The following is a 23,431-nucleotide window of genomic DNA, read 5'->3' on the forward strand; positions in this document are numbered from 1 at the left end:
ACAAAGTTATGTAACAAACTCTGTGTTTTGCAACCAGTGTGCCTCCAGCTGTTGCATAACCTTCTGTCACTGCATGCTGAGAATTGTACTTTTGCAACAGCTGGAGGTTTGCCCGGCTATGTGCTGACAAGTACTTGCCAGTGCATGGCCAGTATTTGTCGGCGCTTTCGCATACCAACGCTCAACCCGTGGCATACCCCTATGGGTACGTGTACCACGGGTTGAGAACCCAGGCCTCTTGTTGTTGGTCTGACACTTTTTTTTTTAGAAAAGATGTATGTTAGACAACTTTTCACACTAAAGGAGATCTGCACCTTATTCATCATTATTCTGCGCATTATTGATGAATAAGGCGCACGCTAGTCAAAGTATAGACAAAAAAAATGGTGGAAATTTGATCTAACATAGACATTTCTTGATAAATCTCCCCCTATATGTGTAAACTTTTTTTAAGCATTAAATGGAGCAGCCTTTATAGGTGGTACATTTACCGTATATTGTCGGGTCTATAAACAGACTACTTAAAGGGGTATTCCGGGCAAAAACATCTTCTCTCCTATCCCCCAGCGATCTCCCTGCAGCACCCGCATTCTATGCGGGGCTCCATTTCCAGTTTTGGGAACCTCCGGGTTTCCAAAACTGGAGACGTGACACCACACCCCCTTTTGACGTAACGTCATACCCGCTCCATTCATGTCTATGGGAGAGGGCGTGGCGGCCGTTACGCCCCCTCCCATAGAAATGGATGGAGGGGGCGTGGCGTTACGTCCCCAGTCCCAGAAACCAGTAGGTTTCCGAAACTGGAGATGCAGCCCGCATTGAATGCGGGTGCTGCAGGGAGATCGCGGGGGTACCCAGCGGCAGGACCCCCGCGATCAGACATCTTATCCCCTATCCTTTGGATAGGGGATAACATGTCTTGGGGCCGGATTACCCCTTTAATATGGATCTTTTGATTTCATATTTTTATTAGGTCACAAGTACCATGGTGGTACCCATCCTACCCACTTTGCCTCCACCTTTTTTCCCCTTTCTCTGTCCTTCCTTCTCAAAGCTCTATGTTCATTTCATCCTCTTTTTGGGGTGTATTTTGTGTACATGAAAACTGCGGGGCTGGTCTAGACTGAGTGCATTAGTCCCATTTGCTTCCATTTCTGCACTTTGATGGATATGTAATAATTGCATTATTTTGTCTGGCTTATTATGACTGTTTATCTCTGCTATACTTGTTATTATGTGTTTGACACCTCCTCTGTGATCTTAATAATACATTGATACAGTGAAAAACTATCGGATAGGAGAGAGATATGTACAGCTGATGAGTTTAACTCACTGAGGGTTGTCTACACTGGATACAGCTTTCACTGTACAGTTAGCAAATGTTCTTACTTGCTGACAGCAGACACAGATCTTGAAATTAAAGTATTGACTAATTAAAACCCAAAGTATAATCAAATAGTTACACAACTTTTCATTAAGTAATGAATAATCTGTACATATAATGTACATCAGACTGGAAAGAAGCTGGAGGAAGCTTGACATGACATTATGTATTTGCATGCTCCCCCTTCAGGATCGGTGGTTAATGGCAGGTTGTATACTTAGTACAATTATACCACTGGTGTAGGGGAGGCCTGGCTAATCAAATTACTCTCCTCTATGAATTATCTTCTAATGGATTTGTTCTTTCTCCTAGTAACCAGCAAGCCTTCCTGCTGGAGAATGTTCCCTGTAAGAACAGCACATGCTCCAGGATGTTTGACGTCCACTGGGAGATTTCTGACCTCAATCAGATAAAAGACGCGATGGCGACAACCTTCTTTGATATTTACGAAGATGTAAGAACACTTTTGCTACTTTAATTGCCGTTTGCCTCAGTGTTCCTTTGAACACACAGCACCCGCTCCTCTCTGGTGTCAGATTCTAGGAGCCGGAGCAGATAATGAAAGCAAATGGCTTAATTAGGAAGAGACTCTGAGGCCGATCAAGCATGATTTATAGGACTGCTGCCATGGGTGCACTACACTCCCCAGCTCATAGCTGCAAGCAGAGCTCAGGCTCTAGTACTGCAAGTATATTGTGGTATAAGAAGCAGATCTGTACTGGAGATAATAGATTAAATAAGGTCTATGGGACTATAAAGTACTCAGCCTTCTATCACCACTTCTGAAAAGTATTCATAAACTGTGTTGCCCTGTGTAAGGGCAACATCTTATAGATACAGGTTTATAGACCTATAAGAGCAATCACAAATACCACGGACATGTGTATGAGTCCAATGTGTTCCTGGTGGGGGGGGGGTATCACTTTTCCTGCCATCCCCTGTTCCTTTTAGCAGTGATTGACGACTGTCTGTTGTATACACAGAAGGCTGTCAATTACTGTGAGAGGGGGCAAGGGTTAGACTGCCCATGTACAGAAGATGATGGTCTGCTGAATTGGCCAATTCTGGTCACTTCAGTCAGCCATCATCTGTAAACTACTCGGGGACAATCATTTTGGGCTTCTTTCTGCCGAAAATGTGGTCGGCCATGCTGGATTTTTTTTCGGTCGTGGTCCACTTTGGCATGATGAGCAGAATTCAGAATTTTTTTTATTTCCTGGGTAAAAAAATATAGTGATCTGTCAGTTTAGTCTGGCATGTTACTTGTAAAGTCAGTCGTTCGTACGATCAAATAGACTGGTCTTGTGTGGCCCATCAGAGTCCCATGTTTATAGTCAGCTTTAGCGGAAAAAGCCAAGCCCTCATGAGTACACTGGGCTCATAACTTTAAGCCAGCTCCACTGTTTGGTCCTATTATCCAAACAACACAACATTTTTCTAGGGTTTTTTAGCTAATAGGATAGCAGACCTGTCACCATACTGCACTTACATAAGGCAGCATAGCCTGAAGACAGATCTGTTTTAAAGTGCATTGCCCCCTAAAAATCACCCCCAAAATGAGCTCTTGATTATAGAGCCTTTTCAGCTTTCCATCCGGTGCTGTGAAACAACCAGAATTGCCACCATAGCTCCTTCTTATTGCTGTAGTGATGAATTGGCAGGCAGCTTATTTCTGGGCCAAGTAATCAGTAGCATAAAAGGGATTAAGTATATAAACTTGTGAAGTCTTGGTCTTTCTGAATAATTAATAACATAATTTATTAGTGGTGATTCCAGCCCTCAAGCTCTATCCATGTAACTTTTAATAAAATCTAATCTTAAATTATTTACTGTACCAGTCTATGAGGATTCATTACTTTAATGTTGGAGTTAACATAGAAATGCAAAAACAAGGTTAAACTGCTTCCAAAGAACCAATTTGCCCTGTTTATTCTCTGAGATGATCGTTGCTTCATTTGATCATTTTCTTAGTTTTGGGGGAAGAGGTGGCTGATGCTTTGTATGGTTGAACTGTGATGCTATTGCATTACTGTGTAGCTTCTGAATTCAGTCACTGCACATCTTGTTCAGTTTGTTAATGTAGTCTGACTACAGCTATTGTCAGCCATGTCAATCAACCCTCAGTTCAGTTTTTGTCTTCTCATTCAGAGGTTTCCTCCCCTTCTCAATTCTCCCTTCCAGCCAATCGCAGTTAAGAATCCCTCTGTAATGCAAAATCGATGACATTCTAATCAGTAGGCAAATTTCCTCCCACACCTTAAGTCATGCACATATGGTACATTATTTTACATTAACAAATGGCACATATTTTATTAAATTTTTCTCATTTTCATTCTATTCATAGCCACAACCCTTCGTCTCGAATTACGTGCTTTTAAAGATGCCTTTTTAAGATGTCTTTAGATTGATCTGTTTTTGTGCCATTGCAGGGCATCCTGGACATCATTGTATTAAGCAAGAGAACCTCGGAGGACGGCACCATCCACGTCCTAATGAATAACTTTGAAGCTGATGCTTATTTTGTCAAAGTTATAGGTGAGTGTCAACTAGTCTCAATATATTAATATATATATTTGTGGTCGGTGCTTATGAGTATAGCGTACCTACCTAACTAAACCCTATATCGGGCTAACCTTCTATCACCTCTAGGCAGTTTGTGTTGTGCCATATACTGCCACGTGAGAGTGCACCTGAAATTAGAGGGCAAAAACTCCAATATAAATTCAAAAGTGCTTTATTAACATACATACATAATAATGATCACATCACCAAAGACTGGAAAGCCTGACACGTTTCAGACTTGGGGTTAGGGATATAGCGCATGTAAGTACTTGATTTCCAGCGCCCCAACTTCCTGATCAGATGACCCGGTACGGCATGATGTGATGCCGATGCCGCTGCACCGATACATAGGGAGTGACCGGATGTAACTGATGGATCACCACCTAAAGCTTTAACCAGGATGCGAACATGTTTAACAAATTGTGCGGTAGTGAGAACAGCTCCTTTAAATAACAGCGACTGAACCCCGTCGGATTCAAGACGTACCGATAGCATGGTTTGTAACACTCTCACTGGGCAACACTTGTGTGACGTGGTAAAATACCGTATGGTAATGACATAATCTATCAATTAAGTTTTAGTGTAGAGATGAGCGAATTTACAGTAATTCGATTCGTCACAAACTTTTCAGCTCGGCAGTTGATGACTTTAGCCTGCATAAATTAGTTCAGCTTTTAGGTGCTCCGGTGGGTGGGAAAAGGTGGATACAGTCCTAAGAGACTCTCCTAGTACTGTATCCACCTTTTCCAGCCCACCAGAGCACCTGAAAGCTGAACTAATTTATGCAGGCTAAAGTCATCAACTGCCGAGCTGAAAAGTTTGTGACGAATCAAATTACTGTAAATTCGCTCATCTCTATTTTAGTGCTATGTAAATTCAACACATAGTCTGGATTCCATAGCCTGAGTGTCGAGAACTATCCCTAGAAAGGTGAGTTATTTGGGAGGACCTTCCACCTTATGGCTGGACACCGCGACCGCCAGTTGATCAAACGTCGCCAATAAAACGTCTTAGTCCCTAGGTCGTGTACCACCATGTTCTATTTATAGAAAGTTGTCGAGATAGTGTATGACATGTGTGCAGTCGACCTGTGCAATGTAATGCTTGCCCAAACCTATCGAACAACCAGGGACTGCTACGAGATCCGAAGGTCAGCTTAACTGCAAAATAATACCTGTCGCGCCATTTTAACCCATGCCATTTGCATAGATCTGGACTTATGGGGAGTAGTTTGAAGGAGTCCGAGATGTCGGCTTTGGACAACCAAGCCCCACCCCCCATGCTAAGGATAACTGTTATGACTTCGTCAATGGAGGCATATTTGAAAGCAAATTCCGCTGGAATAAGGGAATTCAGGCTTGGCGTGGAAGATGAGTAAGGTGCTGACAAATCATAAATTAATTGTTTTTCATTGCTAAATTTTCCAACAACCTGTCCTACCAGATTCACCCTCCACACATGAAAGGGAGAGGTATCAAAGGGCCCGATGATAAAGCCCTTATTGACTTTGCTAACTATCAGCTCTTCAACCATGGTAGGGTCTCTAAGCGCTGATCTTAGGTTCTGACACTCGAATGTGTCCACAGAAAGTGTCACAAAGCCAGTGTGGAAACCTGACTGCAAGCCCTCTAACAGAAATGTTATGAACTGCTTATCAAGGTGTTCTTGCAGAAACAGCCCCAAGGACAACACACCCACCACTGCTAGTCATGCCCTATGTTTTTGTGAATAGGCACTCTTTGGATGTGCCCTGACGCATACTGGGCACACGTGAAGTAATCTGCACTAATTGTAATTGCAGGACGCATAGTTGAAATTATTACAGATCTGGGACTTCCTCAGATACTTGATAGGTCTACCAAGCTTATCTGTGAGACCTGACTTCAGATTTTTTGACTGTGTGTTGGATGTTAATGTCTCCGAGATTGCCTCATCGAGAGTGTTATTGATACTACTGCACCACTCTGTTGTGTGAGCTATCGACTGGCAGCGGGCACACACCAGGGCTTTCAAACCTTCAAAATGATTGCAGAAAATCTCTGTATCAATTAGAGCCCAATTTATGGAATTATCGAATTGGGCCAGAGCTGCTGCTGCCTTCGCCAAGAATGACTTGTAGTCATAAAACGAGTGGCCACCATACTTGTGTGAAAGTTCTGGGACTTAGAAAAAGTACATGTCTAATTCTTCCCTTCTCTCAGGTTTCACTGAGTATATGATGTCCCTATAAATAGCAGAGGCCATGCTGGACGAGCGATAACTTGCAACTAAGTCTAACGTCCTTAGCCTTGAGGATTACTGAGACTTCACCACAAGCGATGGTTTTGTTTTCAGTTACGTCATGGGTAAAATTAATGTCCTTACCGTCAAGTATGTCTTTCTTGAGTTTGGCTGGATAAAGTGGGCTGGAGCACAGTGGGGATAACGGCATTGAGTCCCATAGACGTAACTGAAAGCTGTGGTTGTACAGGTGGAGCAACTGAATCGGGAGGTGTGGCGGCCCGGTTCTCTAAGTTCTCTAACCTAGTGGAGAGAGAATTAACGAGGGTGTGTAACTGCGTGATGGACGTGTGCAGTGTCGGCATGGAAACTTCCCCCGAGCTGGTGCCCGCCTGTTCACTAGGTGAACAAGCAGTACAGTTCAGCTTTCCGGGCTTTTGCCGGAAACGGGAGTCCTCTGCGCACAAGTTCTGCTTTCAGTTGCGGTATGGTCCAACTACGTAGGGAAGGAATACTACCGTGTTCCGAAGTTCTGGCAGTGTTATCCAGAACTGAGCCATTGTCCCCGATATCGGATGCGTGAGACATTCCTTATAACAAAAATAGTAGTATTATTGCGTGACTAGCTAACCGACCAGCCTTAGGCGTCAACCAAGCCACACCACATTCTACCACTGACCGGAAAACCACATTTACATATGACCTGACTTAACTCTGAAATCCCAACCTGCAAAGGAAACTAGAAAAGCTCCCCTCTCAACCAATAGTTGAGTCGGTACAAAAACGGAACCTGTCTGATGACTGATGAGGCCTGAGGATGTTTCTGACCTCCTGAAAAAAGTGACTTGGTGCTATTTGTGGCAACATACTCACAACTGTGACAAGTGCAACTTCACATGTAATAACGTGGTAGTGCCCAAAAACGTGTTGGGCATACTACCATAAACTATAGTACCCATAGACGTAATGGGCAATAAATAACAGAAAAAACATAACTACCTGTTCCCTAGGAGATCATAAGCTGACAACCTGAAGACAAACAGAAAGTAACTCCTATGAACTACGCACTGGCTGGCATTCTTAATTCTTAACCCAGTCCTGAACCTACCCGAATTAGACTGACTCAAAATGCGTGTAGACAATAAAACAACCGCAAACTGCAGAATTTTCCGTGCTGTGCTACTTGCAGTTGCTAACCAGCATAACAAAACATAAATGACCAAATCACTAAATGCTATTTACCAACCTTGCAACCTGCGACTACACACCTGATACAAACTAAACAGTCGGCCGCTGTAGAAGCTCTGGAACGATGTGCCCAAGACAGACTGATCGTCGAATATCTAGCCTAGGGATGCCCGAGTGCTCAAACCGTAATGCACGACAACTTTTTCCCCTCAAAGTGCCAGCACAGCAATTCAATCAGAATACTGAGGTTTAAGTTTAGAAAAATCAATTCATACAGTTGCCATAACTATTTAACATCTTTTGTTTTAAAAGAAGAACACAACAATAAAGTTCAATGATCCAAACTTGTTTTTTTTATTGAAAAAACATCAATTCTAGTAAAGAAAACACACTGGTGGTTGGTGGTGCATCACCTAAGTAAGCACCTATTCCCACCTATCCACCTGCAGTTTGCATGCATCCTACATGCTGCTTTGGCACATTTTATATCAGAATTACATCCGGTTTTGATGCTGCTTCGCATGTATTTCAATAGACCTGCATTTTTCTTCAGGTTTCTGATCGTCCAGCTGCACCAAAGCTGCATGTAAACTGTGCCAAAATGTGTACAAGGGGATACTCAACTTGTGATATGATTACTAGAGATGAGAGATCTTCCAGTAATTCGATTCGTCACAAACTTCTCGGCTCGGTGTTTGCTGACTTTAGCCTGCATAAATTAGTTCAGCTTTCAGGTGCTCCGGTGGGCTGGAAAAGGTGGATACAGTCCTAGGAGAGAGTCTCCTAGGACTGTATCCACCTTTTCCAGCCCACCAGAGCACCTGAAAGCTGAACTCCTAGGACTGCATCCACCTTTTCCAGCCCACCAGAGCACCTGAAAGCTGAACTCCTAGGACTGTATCCACCTTTTCCAGCCCAGCAGAGCACCTGAAAGCTGAACTCATGTATGCAGGCTAAAGTCAGCAAACGCCAAGCCGAGAAGTTTGTGACTAATCGAATTACTGTAAGTTTGCTCATATCTAATGATTACGTACCAGACTGAAATTGTATGAGGTGCTGTGTGTGTGTGTTTGAGGGGTGCTGTGTGTGTGTGAGGTGCTATGTGTTTGAGGGGTGCTGTGTGTGGGGGTGATGTGCAGACCTACGTCCTCCGAAGGTAGAGCAGGGGGAGGGGAGATGCGTGCAGTATGTCGCCCTTCACACATAGAAATCATCCCCAGTCTGTGATGTCCCGTCCATCCCCCCCCCCTTATCCCCAGCCCGTGCAGTATGTCCCCCTTCACACATAGAAATCATCCCCAGTCTGTGATGTCCCCCCCCCCCCCCACCCCCATCCCCAGCTCGTGCAGTATGTCCCCCTTCACACATAGAAATCATTAGGGAGGGGAGATGAGGAGCCGTGTATGTCCTCTCTCCCCTGCTTTTCTGCCTTCTTTCATCCATGGATATGGAATGTAGACCCCAAAATAATATTAGACTCGAATAGAGGATGAATCCACCTGCTATATAATGAGAAATACCATATGTGAATAGAACACCAGCAAGTTGACATACTAATCAGCTCAACCAATAACAACTAGCATTTGACACCACATCCAGAAATCACCTCAATGACACATGATCAGGGTGCTACCCCGTAAGCATGTAACATTGACACACCTAGCATCAATTATGACTACCACACCGGAGGCTGGTATATGCCGTGACACTGGCTGCGTAATCTAAAACAATTCCTGAAACCTGAGTGTAACATGGAATGTACGACATTCCGTGTAACCACAGGCCACGATTTTTTATATATTTTTTTTTTCATGACATATACCTCGCAACCACTGACCCTGCAGTCGTGAGTGAGCTGCTGACACACCCCAAACGTAACACCTTAAAATGTGAACTGCTTGTAAGCATCGTGACCACCAAGCTGAATTCATGCGAACATCCCCTTAACCACTTTAATCTATATACACTTTTTTTTTTTTTTGAGCCAGGTCAGATTGCCCGAAAGTAGTAGACAATAAATGACTGACGACTCCCGAATCACAAGGGGATCGACACAAACGATCTGGCGGCACCATATATATTGACCTGCAGGGAAAGCATGGCCGCCCTGACATTACCTATACCATTCACATTACAACAAATAGACACAGAGGCAATGCACAGACCGGGTGCCTCAACCCCCGACTTATGAGCCCGGATCTCCACCAGTCTGAGGGCAGGAGTTCCGAGTCGACCGCACAGATGCGCATAAACATGTTAAATCTGTACGCCGCTGCCCGGGATGCCGCCCCCCACACCAACTCGGCCACTGCATGTCCACATGACGACCTCTGCCACCAAATTCCGAGCAGTGACCCCCGCGTGTGTCGTTTAACATGACATGGCAACCTGCGGTGCTGCGCGGATGGACATCCCTGAGCAGGTGGCCACCGAGCAGAGGAAAGATATTTATAGTGGTCTCCCCAGCCCCTGGTCCCCGCACGATATTTACTCACGCGGCCATGGAGGTAGCCAGTCACGATGCTGCGGGAACCCGAAGCACGAACAGGGTATGCTCACTACTTGCCCGACGCTGCTTCCTGCTTCCGGTCAGCTGACTCTGCTGACATCACGACGTGAAGAACCTGCGGCGTAGGAAACAGGTATTGCCGTGGATTCTTAAAGGAATCCCCACCCCTCCCACAAATACAGGCTAATAGATTAGCCTTCTAACATATATATATATATATATATATATATATATATACATACAGAGAGAGAGAGATACACTGCTCAAAAAAATAAAGGGAACACTAAGATAACACATCATAGATCTAAATGAATGAACTAATCTTATGAAATACTTTCGTCTTTACATAGTTGAATGTGCTTACAACAAAATCACACAAAAATGGTCAATGGATATCAAATTTATGAACCCATTGAGGTCTGGATATGGAGTCACACTCAAAATCAAAATGGAAAGCCACACTACAGTCTGATCCAACTTTGATGTAATGTCCTTAAAACAAGTCAAAATGAGGCTCAGTAGTGTGTGTGGCCTCCACGTGCCCATATGACCTGGGCATGCTCCTGATGAGGTCTCCTGAGGGATGTCCTCCCAGATCTGGACTAAAGTATCCGCCAACTCCTGGACAGTCTGTGATGCAACGTGGCGTTGGTGGATGGAGCGAGACATGATGTCTCAGATGTGCTCAATCGGATTCAGGTCTGGGGAACGGGCAGTCCATAGCACCAATGCCTTCCTCCTGCAGCAACTGCTGACACACTCCAGCCACATGAGGTCTAGCATTGTCTTGCATTAGGAGGAACCCAGGGCCAACCGCACCAGCATATGGTCTCACAATGGCTGACAGACACAGCAAACCTTCTTGCCACAGCTAGCATTGATGTGCCATCCTGGATGAGCTGCACTACCTGAGCCAATTTTGTGGGTTGTAGACTCCGTCTCATGCTACCACTAGAGTGAAAGCACCGCCAGAATTCAAAAGTGACCAAAACATCAGCCAGGAAGCATAGGAACTGAGAAGTGGTCTGTGGTCACCACCTACAGAACCACTGCTTTATTTGGGGTGTCTCGCTAATTGCCTATAATTTTCACCTGTTGTCTGTTCCATTTGCAGAACAGCATGTGAAATTGATTGTCAATCAGTGTTGCTTCCTGAGTGGACAGTGTGATTTCACAGAAGTGTGATTGACTTGGAGTAACATTGTGTTGTTTAAGTGTTATATATATATATATATATATATATATATGGCTTGCCAAATTTTGGTTATAAATCTAGGAGCCAGCAAAAAAAAAAAAAAAGTTAGGATGGTTTGCTTTTTACTATGCAACGGGACATTATATTATAAGTCATTAGTGTCCCTTACCTTTTTATATTTGTCACAGTCATTAATGTCTCCACATTTCTCCCTGTGTCACAGTCATAACTGTCCCCTCATCTCTCCCTGTGTGTCAGTCATTACTGTCTCCTCACCTCTCCATGAGTGTCGCAGTCATAAGTGTCCACCTCCTCTCCTTCTTGTGTCTGTCATTACTGTCCCCTCATCTCCCCGTGTGTCACAGTCAAAAAAAAAAAAAGTTAATTTTTTTTTTTTACCTCCACCTCTGTTCTCACATTGTTTCCCTGTTCTACCTCCAGTGTTTAGCATCGGATGTTGTCGGTTGGCACCCCTGTGTTCAGCATCAGATGTCGTTTGATGGTGCTTTAGTGTCACGTGACTTCCACAGCCAATCAGCAGTCTCTGAGGTGATGCTCTGTACAGAGTGTCACCGTCGAGGTCGCCCATTGGCTGCGGCAGTCACATTATGCCTCCTGCTCCTACAACACCAGAGTGCCAACCACAGGCAGAACAGGGGATCAGCACATGGACAAAAGCGGAGTTAAGTAAAACATTATTATTTTTTTTTTTTTTAAAGGATGTTCATCATTGGAAGGGACTGATAAAAACCCAGAATTTGTCAAGACCAGTGTGTGTGTGTGTGTGTGTGTGTGTGTGTATGTATGTAGATATATAATATAAACAATGATGCTGTAAACACAGCTTAAATAGTGATATCTTCAGGCGCACTGCTGTGGAAGAGTTATTACATTTAACTGAAGCGGACCAGTAAAATAATAAAGGTCTATTAATACAAACAGACAACGCGTTTCAAGGAGCGGGACCCCCTCTTCCTCAGGTCCAATGATTGATTTACGACAACAGTGACGGATTTTATACCGTAATAGATGGCAAAAATTACCAGTCAATATATGACTGGTGTGATAACATATATAGTGTAATCCACAAGTGTAAAAAAGCAAAGAAACACACATAAAAATTCATCATAGATGGATACAATTGAACAACATGTAAAAATACACTGTTCCTGTACTTCCATTTCTCATAGAAGGGCTGTGACCTCATCTGAATTTATACTCCCATCGCTATTCTGCAGTGTGTTTGGACGAGCTGAGGGATTGCTGTCTCACTATGCGTACCTTCCAGGGAGCCGGCATAAGCAGGGACCGGCCGGACCCTTGTGAGATGGGAGACTGCCCGGCAGCAACATCACAGGGCGCTGTGCAGGAATAGCAGACAAGTGCTCTAGATCCGGCTGCTGACAAATTGGCCGCGCGATGCAGCAGCACAAAGTACATATTGTCATTGCAGCCATCAATATTTCGGTAAGTAGAAATAGGTGTTTGTAGAAACATTCTTAAGTGATAAAATAATGCAATACAATAATATCAACTAAATAGCATATATAATATTGGACTAAAATATATGAAGCACATATTATGGGCTGATTGTGGCTAAATAAATAACGTGTATAGTATTGAACTAAAAATTGCTAGGTGGTTGACATGTATAATAACACTTTTACATCTGGGTGTGTTCGAGAGAAATTATAGAGATCTCTTTTAGGGCTCTAATCTTACAAGATGTTAAACATATATTATACAATTTCTACAAAGAGATATGGAGGGAGATTATAGGAATTCCTTTGGCCGGGCAGGCCAAATACTATCTCCCCAGTGTCAATATGGCACAAAGACAAACTTTTAACATTATACCGGAATGCAAACCTGGTACAGATCTATAATTATGATTAAACATGAACCTTAAAAATAATAAAAAAATAAGCTCTGTCACTTCATTTAAACCATGGGGCTGCAATGTTTAAAGGGAATAGATCCAGAACATCTCCTTTTTAGCTAGAGCTTCTGTCACATATACTTTGCCTGACGAAGGGTCCGTTTCGGACCAGAAACGCGTAGCCTATGTATCCACAAATAAAGCCTTTTTAAGGAATGCAGTTGTGTTCCTGATCTTCTTAATATCCAGAGTTCCAATTAGTCCAATTTTTCTACCACACCTGCCATTAATCTGTAATTTGATGACTCGGAGATTTTTCCATCTTTACATTAATTAAATTTTTACCTGGGGTGCCCAAACTTTTGATCCCCACTGTACAAGAAAAATCAAAAACATCAAAATTAAACACCATCTTCATTACCACCTATTCTGCTGGTCAAAAGAACATAAGACGAATTCTTAAAAAACTCTGGAGATTATTAAGATCTGACCCCTACATGAAAGATGTACTGCCAGCAAATCCGAGTTTGACCTTTAGGAAGGCTCCATCATATTGTTGCACCAAGTCGTCTGAGAAGACAAACCTAAAATCAAGTCAGATTCAAGAGAAACTCTTCAGAAAAAAGGAGCCTACCAATGTCGGAAGAAGAGATGCCTTTTCTGCTCCATTATACAAGATCAAAGTACCTCCTTTAGCAGCACGCACACGGGAGAAATCTTCTCCATAAAATATCACATGACATGCCACTCTTCCTTTGTCATATACTTAATAAATTGCCAATGCGGCAAACAATATGTGGGGAGAACTTCACAACAGAGGCTCAATCAACCTAGGTGCAATATAAAAAAGAACTTTATGTGCCATGGTCTCTCCAGACATTACAGACATTACTGTACAACATAAAGAAGAAAAAAATATGATCTCTAATATACCTATAGATCATATTCCAGAACGTGTCACAAATAGATCAGAAGCTCTAGCTAAAAAGGAGATGTTCTGGATCTATTCCCTTCAAACATTGCAGCCCCATGGTTTAAATGAAGCGACAGAGCTTATGTTTTAAAATTATTTTTAAGGTTCATGTTTAATCATAATTATAGATCTGTACCAGGTTTGCATTCCGGTATAATGTTAAAAGTTTGTCTTTGTGCCATATTGACACTGGGGAGATAGTATTTGGCCTGCCCGGCCAAAGGAATTCCTATAATCTCCCTCCATATCTCCTTGTAGAAATTGTATAATATATGTTTACCATCATGTAAGATTAGAGCAATAAAAGAAATCTCTATAATTTCTCTCTTAACACACCCAGGTGTAAAAGTGTTATTATACATGCCAACCACCCTGCAATTTTTAGTTCAATACTATACACGTTATTTATTTAGCCACAATCAGCCCATAATATGTGCTTCATATAGTTTAGTCCAATATTATATATGCTATTTAGTATATATTATTGTATTGTATTATTTTATCACTTAAGAATGTTTTTACAAACACCTAATTCTACTTGGCAAAATATTGATGGCCGCAATGCTAATATGTACTTTGTGCTGCTGAATAGCGATATGAGTATAAATCCAGATGAGGTCACAGCCCCTCTATGAGAAATGGAAGTACAGGAACAGTGTATTTTTACGTTATTTACATGCTGTTCAATTGTATCCATCTATGATGAATTTTTATGTGTGCTTCTTTGCTTTTTTGCACTTGTGGATTACACTATATATGTTATCACACCAGTCTTATATTGACTGGTAATTTTCTCGGTCTATTACGGTATAAAAACAATCACTGTTGTTGTAAACCAATCATTGGACCCGCCCCTTGAAACGCGTTGTCTTTTTGTATTAATAGACCTTTATTATTTTATTGGTCCGCTTCGGTTACATTTATTAACCCTTCCAAAAGAGTGTGCCTGAAGACATCACTATTCCAGCTGTGTTTACAGCATCATCGTTTTCACATGTCCAGACCGTCAGAAGGACGGGTTTGATGACAGCTGCACAATTCACATTCAAACCACATGGTTGGTTGCAAGTGCATGATGGTGTTGTGCTCATAGTACAACACTAAAACGTGAGCGTACTCTGTTTTCTCACGGAACACTCTCCCCCCTAGGATTAACGGCACATGGTTGCGCTTTTTCTTCTGTTTCTCTTTTTTTCTTTATGTTGCACCCTGTGTGTGTATATATACACACACACACCCTCCACTAATGCTGGAGTGATTTTGTGAAAATAGTTTGTGTGAAAAACAGTTTCTATGCCAACCAGTCATTGTATTACAAAGGAATTCAACCACAAAGAAAGAAGAAAAACATGGTAATTTCTTTTAAGGGGATAGCCGTAGCCTTTGTTACTAAGACAGTCACAGGTTCCAGAATAAACTGCAGAAAAATATGTGGCCACTCAGAGCTTTAGGGTCTCCTCTGTTGGGGCTCATTCCCTTCAGTCTATATGCAGCAATACCAATTCACAGAAAAAGGATTGAAATATCCAAATACAGGGAGGCACCTCAGTGGAAAATCAAACAGTTCACAGAAGGGGTACACAGAATATATATCTTAATAAATAAATAAATAAATATATATATATATATATATATATATATATATATATATATATATTTATCTTAATAATAGCTATTAAAAAGAGAATCCCACTACAATGATTGTTATAGGGAGGACATAGAGTAGATATATGCTTGCCAATAACTGCCTTTTTCTGAGCTGCCAATCTAAATAAGCAGAGCTGCATTGTAAAGAATGGTGGAGGAACAGTGACTTAGGCTGATCCTTAGTTGCTTTCATGTTCTCATGGCTTTCCTACTCATACTTTATACCCAAAGCTGGTTTTGGTCAGAAAACTCTGCCGTTGAATCCACATGAGAAAAATGAGACCTAATTTCTGGTTTCTGCTGTGGATTCTGAGTTTTTATGCCACAGATATAGCAGCAATTTGGAAATGGATTTTCATCCAAACTACCCAACAGGAATCCACATAAACAAATGGCATATGGATTTCAATTCTGTAACAGAAAAAATGGTAAGCTGATAGCATTGGGTTGCTGATTCTGCTCAGTTTTCACAGATTTCTGCATGAAAAATACTCTGTATTGGACGAGCCTAATAAGTTTATTATAAATTACCCATACTGGAGCAGAGATAGACTACCAATTTAAGTGATTGGAATATGTGTACTGGGCTGCACAGTATAAATAACAGAATTAAGTAGCAGCTAACCTCAACTGTATCGCAGAAAGTATCAGCAACAAACAATCCGTCCTCCTGTTCCTTGACCCTTCTCTACCTCTTATGTCTTTATTAGCTCTGTCTATGCCTCTCATAGGTCCTGCCTCCCTCCTCTTGTTCTGTCTCATCCACAGCTTCCTGCGATTTTGCACTTTCTCATCTCTCAGGCGCTCTCTTGACAGCTTAGCATCTTCAGTGAAGCGCACAGGATTAATTACAATCATTCCAGGGATACGATGAAGGCCTCTCCTCCCCACATCTTGGTTTTTGAAAAATGTAAAAAATAAAATCACTTTGTACGTTTGTTTTTACTCCAAAAATAATACTCCCCCCTCCCAAAAAATAAATGAATATAAAAAATAGACCTCGGGGATGCAGGGCTGTAGCATCATCTGGCAGATCACACCGCACTCTCTCCACCCATGCCAGCAGCGTCTCATCTTGGCAGAAGATGAATATGCTCCTGAACAGATGTTTGCGAGTATTAAGGGGTCTTGGAGAAATAGTGAGGGAGATGGTAATTGGTCATCTGCTCGTGTAAAGCTCTGACTTGAGTTTCAAAGACAGAAGGATATTTTACCCTGAGTCCACAATATGTTTCCAAGGGAGCGGCTGCAAACTCCGGTCCTGGCCAAGTAAATATCCCTGCACATGTAGGGATAGACTGAACATACAGCAGAATGTACGCTCAGACTCTAACAGTGATATATAGATCTATATACAAAACCTGTGTTGAGAAAATATTGGCCAATTGCCCATAGCAACCTATCAAATCGCTTCTTTAATTTTTTATTTTTTTTATTTTATTTTGAAAGGCCTCTGAAAGATCAAAGAAGCAATGTGATTGGTTGCTGTGGGTAACTGGATAACTTTTCCTCTGCACAGGTTTTGATTAATCTCCCCTATATTGCATCTTGTTCTGTATCCATCCACAGTGCAGCACTCCCCTGTCAGAGCAGGTCTTCGAGCATAGTTCACTGACCATTGAAATGTATAAGTTGGCTGATAAATGAGGTGCTTATATTTTCAGGTTATATTAAGGGGGCATTGTCTTTAATGTTTCTAATTGCTTCCTATCTACGGCCCATCACATCTTCCTTATTAATAGGCCGCACAGTTCAGTAATTAGGGATAATGTATATTTTTTGTCTCCTCTGTAGTTTGCTAATGCCGGTTACCATGGCGTTGCTTCATTAACCTGGAATTAGAGGTGCTGAATATTTTGAAGGTCATCCCTGTGACCAAAGGATTATTTTTGCTTTTGTGATTATAGAGATGTAACAGTCGGGGGAGACTTTGGAGAATTTAGTAAATGTTAAATACACCAGCCTCTTGTCACTTCTCCTGGATGATCCCTTTGTATCTGTCCCTTTTCTTAAGATGTCACTGTAAAGCCAGCAGTCTTCTTATTGATTCTAGTAATGTAGCTGAGCTCAACTGTACCATGTAAAGTGCAAGAAATAAGCCAAATCCAAAAGTGCCTGGAAATACATAACTGCTTATTTTCCTCCATAGAGATGTTAAAGGGGTACAACTGGTGCCAGAAAGTTAAACAGATTTGTAAATGACTTCTATTTAAAAATATTAATCCTTCCTGTACTTATCATCTGCTATATGTTACACAGGAAGTTCTTTACTATTTGAATTTCCTTTCTGTCTGACCACAGTGCTCTCTGCTGACACCTCTGTCCATTTTAGGAACTGTCCAGAGTAGGATAGATTTTCTATGGGGATTTGCTCCTACTCTGGACAGTTCCCAAAATTGACAGAGGTGTCAGCAGAGAGCACTGTGGTCAGACAGAAAGGAAATTAAAAAAGAAAAGAACTTCCTGTGCAACATACAGAAGCTGATAAGTACTGGAAGGATTAAGATTTTTAAATAGAAGTAATTTACAAATCTGTTTAACTTTCTGGCACCAGTTGAATTAAACATTTTTTTTCCAGAGGAATAACCCTATAAAGGGCCAGTCCAGTGTTATGTTACTATTGTATGATCATTGTCTAAAAAAAAACACAGGTCTGCAGTTTTATACTAGGCTGTGTTTCGATTCCTTACCATTCTTAAGGTCTCTGCTTGCTGTCAGTAATTAGGAAAACGTTTTTTTTTATTTTATTTTTTTTACATCGGGAGGTTGTTACAGTTATTATTATTTTTAGTCTAGATAATCTTCTGTGAGTTAAACGGATTATCCAGGAAAAAACTTTTATATATCTCACTGGCTCCAGAAAGTTAAACAGATTTGTAAATTACTTCTATTAAAAAATCTTAATCCTTTCAGTACTTATGAGCTGCTGAAGTTGATTTGTTCTTGTTCTTGATTTGGTCTAAGTGCTCTCTGATTACGGAAAGAGGGGAGGGGGGCTCCAGCTCCGCAATGTAGTAAAAATTAACCTTTAATAATACATGGTCAAAAAATATCTATGGTCCAAGTAGACAAAGAAAGAGAGACAAACAGTGCCCAGTGAGTTGAAACCCACGTCAACTGACACGTTTCGGACCAACTAAGGGTCCTTAGTCATGGTGCTGCATCCTATCTGGACGGCTGCTACTTTTATACTGAACTGAGTATCACAGTCACATGACAAATTACGTCACAGATTGAGCCACAGCTGATGTGTAATCACCAATGATTAGAGTACGGCATATACAAAGAAATACAAAAAGAACTAAGGCTAAAGGAATAACCGTAAAAAGGAAGCTAATAAATGTACGCTAAGTCACTTTTGTAATTCATGCCCTTAGGATACCTAGTATCCAACATAAGAATCCAAAAGGCTTCTCGTTTGAGGAGGACGCGTGACCAGTCCCCTCCTCTTGACGGTGGATGCACCCTTTCGATGCCACATATTTCTATGGAGGACGCATCACCTTGGTGAGTTTCATGGATGTGTTTTGCAAGACCAGATAGAGACCGCATGTTAAAAACCGCAGTGTGTGAACTATGGAAATGATCATATATGGGTCTCTTCAATTTTCTGGTGGTGCAACCCACGTATTGCAATTCGCATTGTCTGCATGTTGCCAAGTAAACGACATGTGTAGTGTCACAGTTGATAAACGTTTTTATAGGATATTTATTTCCATTTATAGTTGACACAAATTCTGTCGACTTGGCAACATGCTTGCAAAGATTGCATCTATTGCGGGCACACTTATAGAAACCTTTAAGATGAAGCCAGGTATTCGAGGGCTCTTTACTAAGTATATCACTTGGTGATAATTGATTACCTAGCGTACGGCCTCTTTTGGCCACAAACTGGACCCCTTCATGTAAAATGGAAGTCAAAACTTCATCATCAAATAGAACCGGTAAATGTTTGGATACAATGCTTTTGATCGCTGAAAAATCGGTACTGTATTGTGTTGAAAATGTAATTTTGTTCCTCGCCTTGACACTGTCTGAATTATTTATGGCCCTGGTCTCTGTTAGAAGTGCATCACGGCTCTTGCTTTTGGCTATGTTCTTTGCTCTGATTAGTGTGGCTCTAGAATAACCCCTGGCCAGTAATCTCTTGTATTCTCTTTTATTGGATGCATTGCTTTTTCTCCTGAAAATTATTTTTTTCTGCTTTGACACTGATTACTACATTCAAATTACAGGATGCCCTATGGGATCTAAATTTTCCCCCAGTTTAGCCCACCTATACATGGCGTATTGGGAGGAGGTTCATCTATATTCGGCCGATAATCCGTTTGCCTATGCTATGCACTGGTACGGCCGATATATAGATGACCTCCTCCTAGTATGGTCCCACTCCCGTGACGAGGCCACGTTGTTCCTCAATTACATCAACAACAATAATCTAAATTTAAGGTTCACGTTTGGGTGGGGGAGGCCTTCAATCAATTTTTTGGATGTACATCTGACGGGTGATACATCTGTCAAATCGGTGCACTCAAAAATGTACAGAAAGCCTACTTCAGGCAATAGTATACTTTTTGCCACAAGCTGCCATCCCAGTCATGTCACCCGCAATTTACCGGTGGGAGAATATATTAGGGCTAAACGAGCTTCTTCCACGGATACCGTTATTGAGCACACATGCACCGATATTGACAAGAGATTACTGGCCAGGGGTTATTCTAGAGCCACACTAATCAGAGCAAAGAACATAGCCAAAAGCAAGAGCCGTGATGCACTTCTAACAGAGACCAGGGCCATAAATAATTCAGACAGTGTCAAGGTGAGGAACAAAATTACATTTTCTACACAATACAGTACCGATTTTTCAGCGATCAAAAGCATTGTATCCAACCATTTACCGGTTCTATTTGATGATGAAGTTTTGACTTCCATTTTACATGAAGGGGTCCAGTTTGTGGCCAAAAGAGGCCATAGGTTAGGTAATCAATTATCACCAAGTGATATACTTAGTAAAGAGCCCTTGAAAACCTGGCTTCATCTTAAAGGTTTCGATAAGTGTGCCCGCAATAGATGCAATCTTTGCAAGCATGTTGCCAAGTCGACAGAATTTGTGTCAACTATAAATGGAAATAAATATCCTATAAAAACGTTTATCAACTGTGACACTACACATGTCGTTTACTTGGCAACATGCAGACAATGCAAATTGCAATACGTGGGTTGCACCACCAGAATATTGAAGAGACGCATATATGAACATTTCCATAGTTCACACACTGCGGTTTTTAACATGCAGTCTCTATCTGGTCTTGCAAAACACATCCATGAAACTCACCAAGGTGATGCGTCCTCCATAGAAATATGTGGCATCGAAAGGGTGTATCCACCGTCAAGAGGAGGGGACTGGTCATGCGTCCTCCTCAAATGAGAAGCCTTTTGGATTCTTATGTTGGATACTAGGTATCCTAAGGGCATGAATTACAAAAGTGACTTAGCGTACATTTATTAGCTTCCTTTTTACGGTTATTCCTTTAGCCTTAGTTCTTTTTGTATTTCTTTGTATATGCCGTACTCTAATCATTGGTGATTACACATCAGCTGTGGCTCAATCTGTGACGTAATTTGTCATGTGACTGTGATACTCAGTTCAGTATAAAAGTAGCAGCCGTCCAGATAGGATGCAGCACCATGACTAAGGACCCTTAGTTGGTCCGAAACGCGTCGGTTGACGTGGGTTTTCACTCACTGGACACTGTTAGTCTCTCTTTTTTTGTCTACTTGGACCATGGATATTTTTTAACCATGTATTGTTAAAGGTTAATTTTTACTACATTGCGGAGCTGGAGCCCCCCTCCCCTCTTTCCTCCATTGGATTAGCTTGCTTCACCGAGAATATGGCTCGGCTTTCCTGCTCTCGTGCTCCCTGCAGATGTATCTCCTTTACCTAATGAATTACGGTGAGCTGGAGTCCTTTTTGTTTTTACTTATTTTGCTCTCTGATAACACCTATCTCGGGAACTGTCCAGAGTAGAATCAAATCCCCATAGCAAACTTGTTCTACTCTGTGCAGTTCCCGAGACAAGCAGAGATGTCAGCAGAGAGCACTGTTGTCAGACAGAAAAGAACAACTCAACTTCAGCAGCTGATAGTTATTGGAAGAATTAAGATTTTTTTTATAGAAGTAATTTACAAATGTGTTTAAAGGGGTACTCCACTGGAAAAAAAAAATTCTAAATCAACTGGTGCCAGAAAGTTAAACAGATTTGTAAACTACTTCTATTTAAAAATCTTAATCCTTCCAGTACTTATCAGCTGTTGTATGATCCACAGGAAGTTCTTTTCTTTTTGAATTTCCTTTCTCTCTGACCACAGTGCTCTTTGTCCATTTTAGTAACTGTCCAAAGTAGAAGCAAATCCCCATAGCAAATCTATCCTGCTCTGGACAGTTCCTGATATGGACAGAGGTGTCAGCAGAGAGCACTGTGGTCAGACAGAAAGGAAATTAAAAAAAGAAAAGAACTTCCTGTTGATCATTCAACAGCTGATAAGTACTAGAAGGATTAAGATTTTTTTTTTTTTTTTAATAGAAGTAAATTACAAATCTGTTTAACTTTCTGGCACTGGTTGATTTTTTTTTTAAAAATTCCCTGTGGAGCACCCCTTTAACTTTCTGGAGCCAGTCTATATAAACAAAAAAAATCTGGAATACCCCTTTAAGGCTCATTTTCATTGAAAGATTATCATTAGAGAGGGCTGTGTGAAACATACAGCGATCAGCCAACAAATGAGCAAATGCAGATCAGGTTGATCGTGGAGCCCTGTATATTTGCGTTTGTTGGCACATCTCCCCAAGTAAACAGAGGACTTGCTGCAACAGTTGTGAAAGTGATCAGCCACAAGAACGGTTCAGCGGCATATGCCATGAGTACACCCTTTTGACATACACTGGGTGAATAGAGACCTATGGATATGTATGGGGCGAGTAAAGCTTCATTGTAGTTTACAAACTTAAAACTTGGGTATAACTCATGCTGACTTTTATCTTATTCTTTTAGTGCTCAGTGGAATTTGCTCCAATGACTGTCCACGTCAAGTAAAGGTAAGGACCTTACCATTTAGGTGTTATATTCATAAGGTGCAAATCTAAAATTCCATAACACTTTCCTACGAAATCAACACACTCCTATTCAAAATAATCTGTGCTGCTGGGAACCCTGCTGTTTCAATTGTGCAATGCTCAGTTTGGCACAGCTCACTTATCTCCATTTACCTTGTTACATCCTGACACTGCTTCTGCCACATTTAGCCCTGTCCTCACCAACATCATTACACAAGTTGATAGTTTACTGCTTAAATCAGCCCACTAGCTCCTGAAATACTCTGTGCTGCTGGGAGAGAGATCCTGTTCATATTACCATGAGTCTGTTGAAGCTCAGTGATATAGTCATCATCACATTAGTGCACAAGACACGGAGCTGGTTGAAAGGGGTTCTCCGGTGCTTAAACATCTTATCCCCTATCCAAAGGATAGGGAATAAGATGCCTGATCACGGGAGTCCCGCCACTGGGGACCCCCGTGATCATGCACGCGGCACCCCGTTTGTAATCAGTCCCCGGAGCGTGTTCGCTCCGGGTCTGATTACGGGCGACTACAGGGCGGGCGGCGTGTGATGTCACGCCTCCGCCCCCCATGTGACGTCACGCTCCGCCCCGCAATGCAAGCCCACGTAGGCTTGCATTGAGGGGCGGAGCGTGATGTCACATGCTGCCCGCCCTGCAGTCGCCGGTAATCAGTCCCGGAGCGAACACGCTTCGGGGACTGATTACAAACAGGGTGCCGTGTGCATGAACCCGGGGGTCCCCAGCGGCGGGAC

General features: G+C 41.9%; 1 protein-coding gene across 1 annotated transcript in view; it reads left to right on the forward strand.

The window, feature by feature from the left end:
- Window positions 1-23,431, forward strand: part of ITFG1 (integrin alpha FG-GAP repeat containing 1) — a 267,878-nt gene that overhangs the window by 167,654 nt on the left and 76,793 nt on the right. Inside the window, exons 11-13 of the mRNA XM_056525641.1 lie at window positions 1,697-1,838; window positions 3,814-3,919; window positions 22,613-22,656. Coding sequence (XP_056381616.1) covers window positions 1,697-1,838; window positions 3,814-3,919; window positions 22,613-22,656 — 292 coding nt within the window. The remainder of the gene's footprint in view (window positions 1-1,696; window positions 1,839-3,813; window positions 3,920-22,612; window positions 22,657-23,431) is intronic.

This window comes from Hyla sarda, chromosome 6, assembly GCF_029499605.1.
Source record: "Hyla sarda isolate aHylSar1 chromosome 6, aHylSar1.hap1, whole genome shotgun sequence".
Taxonomy (NCBI): Eukaryota; Metazoa; Chordata; class Amphibia; order Anura; family Hylidae; genus Hyla; species Hyla sarda.